At 57.0% G+C, this 12,394-nt stretch overlaps 2 protein-coding genes across 3 annotated transcripts in view; one reads left to right on the top strand and one right to left on the bottom strand.

Annotated features, from left to right (window-relative positions):
• ARVCF (ARVCF delta catenin family member) overlaps positions 1 to 3,639 on the top strand; it is a 22,182-nt gene extending 18,543 nt beyond the window's left edge. Inside the window, exons 13-16 of the mRNA XM_019626898.1 lie at positions 5 to 141; positions 652 to 737; positions 1,342 to 1,461; positions 1,912 to 3,639. Of these exons, the coding sequence (XP_019482443.1) occupies positions 5 to 141; positions 652 to 737; positions 1,342 to 1,449 (331 nt within the window). The 3' untranslated portion in view covers positions 1,450 to 1,461; positions 1,912 to 3,639. The remainder of the gene's footprint in view (positions 1 to 4; positions 142 to 651; positions 738 to 1,341; positions 1,462 to 1,911) is intronic.
• A 96-nt stretch (positions 3,640 to 3,735) lies between these two features.
• Positions 3,736 to 12,394, bottom strand: part of COMT (catechol-O-methyltransferase) — a 24,412-nt gene continuing 15,753 nt past the window's right edge. For both annotated transcript variants that reach the window (XM_019626908.1, XM_019626907.1), the window contains exons 2-5: positions 10,177 to 10,456; positions 9,075 to 9,268; positions 8,586 to 8,717; positions 3,736 to 4,447 (exon numbers count right to left, since the gene is read on the bottom strand). In XM_019626908.1, coding sequence (XP_019482453.1) covers positions 4,247 to 4,447; positions 8,586 to 8,717; positions 9,075 to 9,268; positions 10,177 to 10,456 — 807 coding nt within the window. In that variant the 3' untranslated portion in view covers positions 3,736 to 4,246. The remainder of the gene's footprint in view (positions 4,448 to 8,585; positions 8,718 to 9,074; positions 9,269 to 10,176; positions 10,457 to 12,394) is intronic.

The raw sequence follows: 12,394 nt of genomic DNA, 5'->3' as shown, positions 1-12,394 counted from the left end.
AAAGGGTCTCTGAGACCATAGGTTTATCTGCCCTGGTCCCCCCTCCCACTGCTTGCAACCAGCCAGCTGCTTGCTTGTGCCTTGCAGATGGTGAGAAGCCGGGCAGCGGTGATGTGATCCCCATGGAGGTTCTTGGCCCAGGTGAATGCAGGTGCAGGGCTACTTGTTTCCTGTGTGTGGGGGAGGGGAGTCTGAGATGGGCGATGGGCCAGGTGGTTTTGCCGAGAGGAGAGAGAGAGAGAGAAAGAGAACACGAACTGTGAAGGGTTTCCCAAGAAGTTCTGGTTGGAAAAGAGATTTGGTTTTTGGGTGCTCAGGGAGTGAGGGGCAGGGCAGCCAGGGAGAGGTCAGTGCCCGGCTAGGGTATCTGGTTTGCCAGCTGAGGAGATGCTGTGGAGTCCTGAGCTGCCAGTGGGGAGCAAGTGAGTGGCTGCAAGTCCTGAGTCGCATGAGGCCAAGGAATGGTGAGAGCAGGGTGGGAGGGGCTATGAGGAGACCTGTGCCTGGCGTCCAGGATGGTGCTGGGGCAGGGCAGGTGGGAGCCCTCCCCAGGTGCACCCTGTTCCAGAAGCTTCCTGTCTGGACTGAGAGGGAGGACCTGCACCTGTGGTACCTGCCCCTCAGAATTCCCCTCCTGCCCCCACCCCACAGACGGATACTCCACAGTGGACCGGAGGGAAAGGAGGGCTCGAGGCAGTGCCTCCGCAGGGGAGACCTCTGAGAAGGAACTGTTGAAAGTGAGTGGCTGTGGGTAGGTGCCCAGAGAGGTGGCAAGACCAGGGGTTGCCAGGAGAGGGGCCCAGGCAAGATGCTGAGTTTGGTCTGAGTCCTGGGGCCTGCCTAGGGTGGGGCTCACCTGCAGAGCACCTGGGCTGGGGAGTGGCCCTCCTCCCTGTTGGAAACTTCATGTCAGAGTCAGTCTGTGGATACAGCTGGTTCAAAGCTCAACATCCACTGGGAGGAAGGGGGCATGTGACAGAGGGCACTGCCCAACACAGTGCACAGGGTCGGGGAAGCCTGAGAAAGTGTGTCTGTACCCTTCTCTGCATGTGTGTGCGTGAGCGAGGTCCCGCCATGGTCCTATCTCCAGGGCAGTACCTGCCACCTGCTCTGCGCCAATCCACTGGCTTTGGGCACAGGCCTCTGTGCATCCACGAGTCACTCTGCATCTGTGTGAGCCACACTAGCTTGGCTCCCCTCCCCCTCAGCACTCCCCTCCTGAGCACCAGCATCGGCCCTGCCCTTCTGACCAGGCCAGCTCCCACTGTCAGCTCTGACTAACCTGCTCTGTTCTGCCCCTAACGCCCTCCTGCCTTCCTGCCCACCGCCTGTCTGCTACAGCCCGACCCCAGCAGGAAGGCTCCTCCTCCTGGGCCCAGCAGGCCCGCAGTCAGGCTGGTGGACGCCGTGGGGGACACTAAGCCTCAGCCCGTTGACTCCTGGGTCTAGCTTGCATGCCTGGTACGTTCTCTCTGGTTGTTCATCCACATGTTTCCTGTCCTTTGGGCAGGGGCTTCTCATGAATCTCTGGTGGCTGCATGCTCTGCTTTCCCTGCGTGCTCCCTGATGGGACCCCCGCTTTGGGCCCAGGCGGCCCAATGCCCATCGTAGGGAAGGACAAGCCAAGGTGTGAGAGGGAGGGGCCTCCCTGGGCCTGCAGCCCTGGCCCAGGCACTGTGCCATTAGGTCCCAGAGGAGATCAAGGAGAGCAGGGATGGTCCCCCTACACTTCCAAACACCCCAAGCACATGGCCCCTGAGGACCAGCAAGTTGGAATCGATCCTGGTGCTGAGACCCTCAGGGTTGGCCCATGCCATCCACAGCTGCTGTCTTTGTACTCTTTCATATACCTAGTCTGTGGAGGCAGCCCCCCTAAGCCACCCTGCTCAGCCTTCCCCTCTCCCTCCTCAGGGCCCGGGCCTAGCCTTTCATTCTTAGGGATCTGATCACGGGAAGAAGGGAACTCCAGGGGCTGCCTGCACAGACCCTGCCATGGAGCTTGGAGCCCCCTGGCGGCAGGGGTTGGCAGTGCCTCTGCGCTGGAGCCAAGGCCGGACTTTCTGGACACGCCTCCCTTTCTGCCCCCTCGATCCTTCCCTCCTAACTCCCTAGGCAGAGTTAGCTGTTTACTGACATGGTGCTGTGTGTGGGTGAAAGAGAAGGCCTGTGGGGCTCTGGGGCGGGGCCCAGGGAGGTGCCAGGAGAGGGGGCCTGATTTTGCTCTGGGGCTAGAGGAATAAGAGTGTGGCCCTGTGTGTGCAATGCCCTAGAGGAGTGGGATAGGCCAGCCCTGGGGGCAGGCAGCTGGGCAGGGAAGGGTGCTCTGAAAGAGTGTGACTCTGAAGGGTGGAGGGGATCCCCTGGGCTTCCGAGCCCCACCCTGCATGGCAGGCCAACCATGGGTGTGGGGCTGCTCCAGGGGGGGCTGGCCCACGCAGAGAGGGTTGGAGGCAGCGAGATGGGGGTCAGGCTGTGCTTGCCCCCACCCTGCCCTTGGATACGTGAAACCCAGTGCAGTGGGAGCCTCCCTGAGTGTCACTGGTCCTGGTGCGGCTCCCACATCCTGTCTGCTGGAGCCCTGAGTAGCGCCTTGGGGACTGACACCTCTGGGACTGACCCGCGGCAGCAGCAGGGAACTGCTGTTCAGTGCCTGCTGTTTGTGACTTAAAAACAGAAAACACTGACAAAAAGCATTAAAAACAAAACCAAAATAAAATTGTATTGGTAAACGTAAATTTTTGTAAGAAAATTTAAAAATTAAAAAAGCAACAAAGGAACTTCTTCTTTTCCATGGCTCGGACCTCTCGCCACAAGCTGCTCGCTCCTCCATTTGTCAGATGGGGAGTGGGGGGAGGTGGCCTCAGCTGTCTGTCTGCTGTGTCCAGCAGGGGCTCAACTCCCAGGCCCCATGGGTGTTTCCCCACACACATCCCCCCCGGATTGCTGCGACCTTCTTTCTACATGCAAAAAGGAGTAGGCTTGCTCCTGGGTGGTTAACTGGGTCCTGAGCCCCAGGGCGGTGTCGTGGCCAGAGGCTTCTCTGGGCATAGGTGGGCTCATGCAGGACAGGGTGATCCCTGGGGAGCCTCTGACGTGGCCAGAGGTCCAAACACTTGGGAGCTTGGGGCTGGAGGGACAGGGTCGGGGCTGGGGGCAGCTATGGATTTAAATAGACACAAGCCAACTCTACCTCATCACTTGACAGCTGCACAGCCTGCAGAAGTGGCACCTGGTCTGAGCCCACTGTCTCTTTCATAAACAAGGCTGAGTAGGACTGGGGAAGATGCTTCCACTCAGTGCCACATGGGCCAGGCGGAGAGACCATCCCTGGCATTGCTGCAGGGCCGAGTCCCCCTTACCCCACACCTGCTTGGTCAGAGATGGGTGTGAAGTGTGGCCAACTACCCAGTTCTGGTTTCCCAGGTGAGAGCCTCCGGGTGGGGGCTCAGCCCAGCCCGCACATATCCCTGTGGGCCTGTGACTTGTATCCTTGGCCTCGCCACAGGAGGAGCAGTGCTGGAACTAGGAGCCCCCTGGACTCATGAGCATTAGCATCCAGTCCAGGGGAGCACCATGTGTTTGCTCCCAAAGTGGAGGGCACCAGGGGCAAGAAGGAGCAGCGCAGTGGTTGAAAAGCACTATGCTGATCTCTTCTATCTAAATATTTAGATCTTTAATTACTATTTTAGTATCTTTTAATCATGATATTGGTCTATAAGATTAACAGTCAGCCGATTTTTAGTAAAGTTGCATTTATTCTTAAGAAGATGAAAGAATTCAGGAATCAGAAATGTGGTATATGGCTGGTGGTCAGTGCATCACTGAGGCACTGCTGCCACCTGGTGACGGCAAACCTCAAGGACAGACTGTGTGAGTGTATAGCCCATCAATTTCCAGATATTCCCAACTTCCCCGGACCTGTCCATGTAAGAAACCCTACTGGAATGCTGGTGGGGGTGAATGACAGTCTCAGGCACCACCTGCCCTGACGTGCCATCTTCAGATACTTTCCAGACTTATTGCAGGGATTCTGCATGGTGAGCCAGTTGCCCTTGGGGTGGATGAGTGTGTGATAGCTTGGAGCCACATGCAGAGGGGCCCGTGTAGGCAGGCCTTGGCCTTGCAGGTCTCAGGCGTGCTGCACTGAGGACAGACCCCAGAATTGCAGAAGCGGGGTTGGCAGAAGCACATCCCTTCCGCCCTTCTTAACCAGGTTTGGTGAGGGGCCCCAGAGCAGGGTAGGCAGTCAAGGCTGTGCCGGGCTGCCCGGGCCCATGTAGACGGCCTTCTCCAGGCCATCCACCAACTCGGAGTACTCCAGGTAAGAGGAAAAGTGAGTGCACTCAAAGCGGCTGCTCCTGCGCACGTGTGCCAGGAAATCCGGTGCACCTGGGAAGATGACGTTGTCAGCCAGCAACACTGTCCCCTTCCGTAACAGGCCATACTCCTGCAGGGGACAGACGGTTGGAGGGGGTGACGGTCAGCGGTACCCAGCGAGCCTGCTCCAAACAAGCAGGACAGGTGCGCCTGGCCAGGCAGAGGCCCCAGGGTTAGCCGCACCCCAGTTCCTGGGATCACGGGGGTTTCCCCCGCAGCCCTCCATCTCCTCCCCAGCAGCAACCACTGCAGAAAAGTGCTGTGCTGAGAGGGTCTCCCCTCTAGCACGTCAGCTCTATGAGGATGGATCCTTTCCTCCTCCATTCACTCTTGCATCCTTGGCCTCTAGAACAGTGTGCGATACAAAGGTACTCACTAAATGCTAGCTGGATAAGTGATTGGAGATGATGGGGCCAGGATTTGGGCCACAGTGCTAAGGCCAGTGGGTCCCTCCCTGATCACTTGGTGCCAGGAAAACATTACTTCCCCAGGTAAGAGAAATGCCTGGTGCCCAGTGTGTGGGCTGCTGGGAGTGGTCACTGGAGGTGGGATCTGGTTTGACCAGGGTGATCCTGCAGGGCTGGGGGCAGACCTCCCCACCCAAAAGCCTGTCCCTCAGGGGTCCACTTTGGACACCCCCAACCAAGCTCTGGCATTTGACGCCAGAGTCCCAACTCCATCAGCACCTGGGTCCTGGCAGCCAGCCGGCGTTCCCCGGCCTTGGCTCTGCAGAAGGACGGAGGAGTGGCTGGCTGGACACAGCCAAGGTCCTCCAGTGGTCAAGTTCTCTCTAAACTGAAGGTGGAGCTGCTTAGATTACGTGAAACAATAGAATGAGTAACCTTAAGAGAAAATGTTGCCTTGTGTCCTAGATTTAATTTTGGAAGCATATAATTTTTTTTTTAACATAATCTTAACAGTTAAGAAAAATTAGCAATCCCAAACATGGAAAACAAAGTCAAACAAGTGACCCCAGGTGTGTCTGAAATTGCCATCAGGACCACATGTGTGAGGCATCTCCAAGTAACTGAAAATTGTGGGGCTATAACTGCACCCCTCCAGGGATGTGCCCTAGGACACAGTCTTACAGGGGTCTCAGCCCTTCTGGCGGTGGCTACGGTCACTTCCAGCCTGCGGGCTGTGGGAGGAGCTGAGGGCCTTCCAGCAAGAGCTGTGGAAAACAGCTGTGAGGTCAGCGAGGCTGGGAAAACCTCCGAGCCAGAATTTGAACAGAAAGTACCAATATGAATCATGGAGCCTTTTCTCTTAAAACCAGAAAAGGAAAAGAACTTTCTAGCAATATTGTCTAAAAAGAGAGCAGACCAGGAGGAGGTGTCCCTGGCCTGGCCCCAGAAGGGCAGCTCAGGTCTGGGACAGGAAGGAAATGCACAAAATGAATGGGGAACATGGGCTCCAGCCTTGTAGGGCTGGCTTCAGGGTTGTAGGGCTGGCTGAAGGACTAGGGGCACTGATGGCAACAGATGGGACTATCAGTGGATTGAAAGACACCAGACACTAAAAACCATCAAGTTAGCCAGGGAAGAAGGAACAAACGGAGGAAAGCTTTGGTCACCTTTGGAGGATGCTTGAGGAAGCTGGTCGTAAGGGGGAAGAAGGTACCACCTGCGCTGCCTTTCCCCAGATACCATGTGCCTCCTGACAGAGGACACAGACCCCGTGGAGACGCCTGGCCAGAAGCTCATCGCATCTGAGCAAGCCTGTTGTGCTAATAGCCATGGGGAGGAAATGGTGTTCAGAGGACCAGGGAGCCAAGTCTGAGGTGGTTTTAAGCTATGTTCATAGTTCTTTGACTTTCAGGAGGTGGTTGTGGGCTGGGCTTAGTGACTAGCTTCTAACAGAGAAGAAGGCTGAAGTAAGTGAGTGGCTTCAGAGACTAGGTCATATACAGAAACTGGCCCCCCAGTTGCTTCTTCTGTCTCTGTCTTTTGCTCTCATCGCTGGCTCTGTGGGAAGCTAGATGCCATGTTGTGAGGACATTCAAGCAGGCCTGTAGAGATATTCATGTGACAAGGGACTGAGACCTCCAAGTGGCCATCCGACTGAATTGCCACCTGCCTCTGCCAGCCCTTTTCCCCTGACTGTGGGGAGGTGCAGCTGGGGTGCCATGGAGCCATAGGCCCTAACCAGCCCAAATCAGGGGCCTGCAGGGCCATGGCTGCAGGGCTGCAGAATGCAGGCTTAACAAGTACAGCCATTGGGCCGGCCGAGTGGCGCGTTGGTTAAGAGTTGGCTTGGGACGCCAGCTCTGAGCAGCAGGGCCCCGGTTAGGATCCCACGTGAGGGCCAGTGATGCTGCGCTCTCTACAGCTAAGATGGTGAACAACAGCTCAACCTGGTGCTGGGCTGCTGTGAGTCGCCGGCGACAGCGTAGGCTGCAGTGGAGCTGCAGTGGGCTGCCATAAGCTACCGTGAGTGGCTGGCAGTTGCTGTGAGCTGCTGTGAGCGGCTGTCCAATGGCCCGCGAGCGACTGCCTCACCCGGGAAGAGCGCAATGATAATACCAACATGGGCCAGTGAAGCTACGTCCTCCACAACTAGACTGAAGAACAAAAAGGATAGCAACTTTTCTGTTCCCTTTCCCTGATTCCCCAACGCTGTTCCCCTCCCCCAATTCCCCAATAAAACCTTAAAAAAAAAAAAAAAACACCTAGAAAAAGAGGGAAAAAAAAGTACAGCCATTCCCATTCAGGACTTCTCTTCTTTTGAGATAATTACCAACTTTGAAAAAGGAGCAGAGAGAAAACTATGTTTCCTAGTTACAAAATGGCAATATTTTCTGCTTTTCTGTAAATGCAGGGCCCTATAATTATCATACACACCAAAGCTGCTGAAATCCTCCCGCTCCCTGTGATGCAGGTCCAGCTGCATTGGCTACCTGGTCTCTGCCCCAATACCTGATTTCCAGGTTTGTGCCCCTCTGCCTGGTGGGCCTTCCCAGTCTGGGCTTACTCCCCACAGCTGCCCCACTCCTGGCCCATGGGTCTCCCTGTCATTCCTCCACTGACTGCCTGTACAGGCCAACACAAGTGACCGGTCCAACTTCTAGTCCCTTGACTCCCTCTCCACTCCCAGCACCTGGTGTCTCCCCAAGGTTCCAGGCATCTGCACCTCTCCCCACAGCCATCTCTTGCCACTCTCCATGAACGTAACAGGGATCTTTCCTGAAGACAGGTCTGACCTCATCCTCACCTGCTTAAGAGTCCACGTGACCCACCCATGTGGCATTTGAGGCCCTCCATACATAGCCCTGGTCCACTGCCCCAAATCTGCTCATTCCTGGAACATTCTGTGCCTTCACACCCACCAGGCCAGCGCTGTTTCCTTCCAGCTGTGTCCAGAAGCCTGGTCCTTCACTTGCACCAGAACCACTGGGCTTGAGGTGCTGCCTGGCGTCTAGCCGTGGCTTTGGTGGCCATGCTCTCCATGCTCATGGTCCCTCTGCACTGGGCAGAGTGTCCGGCCCATGGGGGAGATAAGGTGGGTGAGCACAGGATGGACAACATGGGACAGCCCCAGGCTGGCCCTCAGGCAGAGAGGCTGGGGTGGGACCGAGCATCCCAAGCCCAAAATGAGAGCCAAGGAGCTGCTAAGTGTCCGCTTGATTACCCACCCAGGAGGGACAAGGCAGTGTTTGTCAATTTTAAGCTCCACATGTAAGCTCACTAAAGGCCCCAAGCTCCACCTTCCTGGGGACAAGGCAGCCCCACTGGTCACCACTTGGTGCTGGCTAAGCAGCTGGCACTGAAGGCTGGGACAGTCTGGGGGTGGGATTGGGGAATGGGGGTACAGGGGATGCACAAGTAGCTTCAGGAGGAAGAAGGGCAATAGATGCCGATTTCCCTAGCCAGCACCAGCCATCCAGTTGTGAGAGCTGGCACGGCTGCCGCCTCTGCCCTTGCCCTTTGAGATCAGACCATCTGATCCATGGGCTCACCTCACCGTGCCACCCCAGGAACAGGCTGCCCAGAACCACGTTCCTCCGGTCTCCATCCTGCCCTGGGGCCTCCTCCAGTCCTCTGTGCTTCCTGACCTTAGGCAGGCCAGCGCAAGCTACCTGTGGCCCCTAGGGCCCCCCTTGGCAGGGCTTGGCCAGGACACCTGGCTCTTCAGAGAGGCTGAGGCCCACCAATGGGGCAGCCCTTGCACCTGCAGCCAGCCCATACCGGCCAGGCAGTTGTGTGGCTCACCTCCAGGAGGAGTGTGTCTGGCAGGTACCGTTCCTTCCAGTGGTCGATGAAGACCATGTCCAACGTATCCACATCATATTTCTTCTTCAGCTGGGGGATGATGTCCTGGGACGCCCCAATGATAACAGTTACCTGGAATAGTACTCCATTAGTGACTGCACCCATGGGGGTCAAAGAGATCACCCTGCCTGGACACCCTACAGTTTCTTTGGGGTTCTGGGGAGACAAATCCCACCCACTCTGCTTCCTCCCTTTGGGGGCAACCTTAGGAATTTCCTGCTCTGTGGAATGGGGCAGTGAGACCGCCCTCACAGAGCTGCTGGGGGATCTGTAAAACCTGGCCTAGGAGGCACTGTGGACCTGGCTGCAACAGGGAAAATATGGCCTTGAACCATGCAGGGCGTCCTCCAGGCCCTCCCCCACTCACCCACCTGCACTGGGCCCACGGAGCCTCAGTGTCCACATCTGTCACGGGGGAAAGTGCTGTACCTTGTCCTGCAGGCCTGCAAAGTCCAGCATCTGCTGGGTGATGGCGGCGTAGTCAGGATTGACCTCGATGGTGAGCAGGCGGGCACTGGGTGGCAGTAGGCGAGCCATCCGCACGGCCGAGTAGCCGCAGTAAGCCCCCAGCTCCAGCAACACAGAGGGGCACTGCTCCCGAACCACTGTGTCCACAATCTGGCCTGAGGTGGGTGGAGGAGGAGGTGAGCACAGGCCGAGGGGGAGACCCACTCCCAGTCCTGGGCCTGACTGTCCCTCCTGACTGAGCAACAACTTCTCCTAATGCCTGGTCCCCAGCCCTAGCCCGAGGTCCTGGTCCCACTGCACATACCCTCTGAGCTCCCATAATCCCTCAGGCCCCTGTATCTTTGCACACGCTGGTCCCTCTCTCTTATCAATGGTTCCCGGCTGACTCTAACTCGTCCTAACCCAGAGCTGCCCTCTGCAGATACCCCCACTCCTCCTTGCCAATGGGCTACACTCAGGGTCTGCCTCACTCCCTCGAGCTGGACACTGTGAAGGGCTCTGAAGGGGCTGGACAGTGGTTGTCACGTCTGTCCCCAGCACCCAACTCCAGGGGGTACAGAACAACACATGCCTGTGCCCCGTGCTGGAGTCCAAAGGTTAGAAGGTGGCTGGGGGGAGGGCCGGGCAGAGTCCACGGAACCCTGTGCACCCTCATGCCCAGCAGTAACACCCAGGAACCTACTGCCCACCCTGCACTAGCCCCCGACTCTGCAGGATGGTGAGTACAGGGCCTATACGGAGCCCCTGCTGTCACCTCCAAATAATATTGCCTGATTTTGTCTGTGCCAAGTGGGGGATCCTCAACAGTGGCCTCCTGGGTGGTTTATCAAATGTCCCTCCCTCCCCATGGGGACAGAGAAGTGGGTGTCAGGGTCTCTGCGCAGCCTTTGCCCCTGGTTGGGAGTGAGAAGTTGGGCTGGTGGCTTGGGCCCCCAGGACTCCAGATGAGCTCCTACCCCAGCACCAAGAAACAGGGTGATAACAGGCCCCTTCTGTAGGGACTGTGCAGCCTGGCCTGGGGTCCCCATTCCTGTATTCACCAATTGCTGGCCAGGCCACCCACCTTTCTTGTCGCCCACATTCATGGCCCATTCCTTCTGTGAGCAGTAGGCATCGATGGTGTCCAGCACGCTCTGTGGGTCCCCGGCCACTGCGTGCTGCAGCACATAACGCAGGATGCGGTGCTCCTTGCTGTCACCCACGAACATGTTGTAGATGGGCAGCAGGACCAATTCATTCCAGCCGACAAAAATCCAGCCACGGTATTGCTGGAAGAGCAGTAGCACCAGCAGCACCAGGGCTAATAAGAAGGCTGCCAACAGCAGGGGTGGAGCTTCTAGCATCTGAGACAGGGCAAGGGTAGGGTGGGGAGGAGGGGAGAGAAGGGAGAGGAAAGGCGGGGGGAGGACAGTTACCTTCAGTGCTTTGTGGGCCAGGCAGCCCCTCAGCCAGCTAGGGAGCTCAAAGCCCCTTGGGTTAGTGCAGACCTGCTCTCCTGGCTCACCTGTCCTCTCCTCAGTTTGGTGTACTACCGTTGTCCCCCTTGTGCTGATAGGGGCCCAAGGACTAAGAGGTCAAACAAGTGCCTTAGTGCCAGGGGAGCAGGGGCCCAGCACTCCTGCAAACAGCTTCCAGCTAAGGCTGCACTCTCAGTCACACAGAGCAGGTGTGTGTCTGACTGCCTGGTGGCCTGCTGGTCATAGCCCCCTTCTCCGTGCACCTTCCCAGACAGCCTGGGGTCAGCTGCTGCCCCAACTGAGGGAGACACAGCTGGCCCAAGGCAAGGACACATGGCACAGGGGAGGCCCTGCCCCATGTGCAGTCCCTGTAGGCTCCCACTCGGGATAGCCTGAGATTCTCATAAGGTCCATTAAGTGAATTTCCAAATAAGGACACAGGCAGTCCCCAGGCCAGGCACACTCACCACTCTCCTTGGGGACAGCCGCACATGGCAAATCTGTCCCTCGACAAGGAAGTCCAGCCCTGCTGCCTGCACTACACCACGAAAGATGTGCCAGCTATGTATCAGCCACTACAGCTGCGCACGACCACATCCTGGCACACCACCCTTCGGGCAGGTAGCTTGGGACCCAGTCACATGGAGCTGGGCCCAGGGCCCCAGAGACAGGGAAAGGCTGAGTCCACATAGAGCGCAGTTCAAAATGTTCAGGGCACATGCTCAGATTTCAGGCCAGAGACCTTTACATGTTAAAGGACGAAAAAATGAGGAATGTGGGAGGCTTCCACCAGGGCCATGGTCACTCGTGGGTCATTCACAAAAAAGGCTCTTGGAACTCTAGTGGCCACACAGGGCCATGCTCTCCGAGAAGCTTCCATTTAGAAAAGCACACCCAGAAGAGCAGGTAGGCCGAGGATCTTGGAGGGGAGGCATCTTGAGGACAGCTCAGTGCTCCGAACCCCAACGCCCTGGCCTATGAGGAAGAGTGGGCTTGGTGGATAGAGACAAGAATGAACAGGAAAGCTGAGACTCCGCCCAGGGGAATGTCAACACCCAGATCTCTAGATTCTCTCAGGCCAAGTGGCCTATTTACACAAGGCCGAGAGGACACATGCTTAGCAGGTCCAAGTCTGCGCACCCAGTGGGCCTGATTCCTTCCTCGGCCCACCCCTGCTCCCAGCACTACCCCGAGCTTCAGAGCAGCATTCCCAGCCAGCGCCTGCCCTCTGCACTCCTCTGAGCTCAGCAGCAGGCAGACAGAACTTTTGCAGAGTTCTTTTGCCTTGAGATCATTATCAGTAGAGAACGTAACCTGAAAATGACCAGCGCCCAGATATCCAGGCTGCCTCCCAGAGGCTAGCCTTGCCCTCCACCTTGCCCTCCTCGGAGGAGCAAGCACAAAAGGCCTCAGAGAGGCAGCAACAGCACAGGACACTGGGGACAGTCTCTCTGGTCCTCGCCAGCACTGCCCGGGTTATGAGGAGCAGGAGAAATTAATGAACCACTTTGCTCAAACCCTTTTTCTCAGGAAAGCAATCATCAATTTACAATTGACATATAGGACCAAGGGCTAGTTACAAACAGCATGTATGACTCAATGAGAAAAAGACAAGCCAAGAGAAAAGTGGGCCAAGGCAGCGAATACACAGCTTATAGGCCAGAAAATGAGCAGGCATGGGAAGCCAGGTGCAAGACTTGACGCCAGCGTGAATACCCGTGTTGGGTGGACCCTGGGCCCCACCAGCCTGATGGACTGAGAATTGGGCCATCTTTCTGCCAGAGCTGCTGGGGACCCACTGGGAAAGGCCCTCACAGGACAGGA

This window comes from Hipposideros armiger, unplaced genomic scaffold (genome assembly GCF_001890085.2).
Source record: "Hipposideros armiger isolate ML-2016 unplaced genomic scaffold, ASM189008v1 scaffold_694, whole genome shotgun sequence".
Taxonomy (NCBI): domain Eukaryota; kingdom Metazoa; phylum Chordata; class Mammalia; order Chiroptera; family Hipposideridae; genus Hipposideros; species Hipposideros armiger.
The sequence above is the reverse complement of the archived record's forward strand: the minus strand, read 5'-3'. Positions and strand labels throughout refer to the sequence as shown.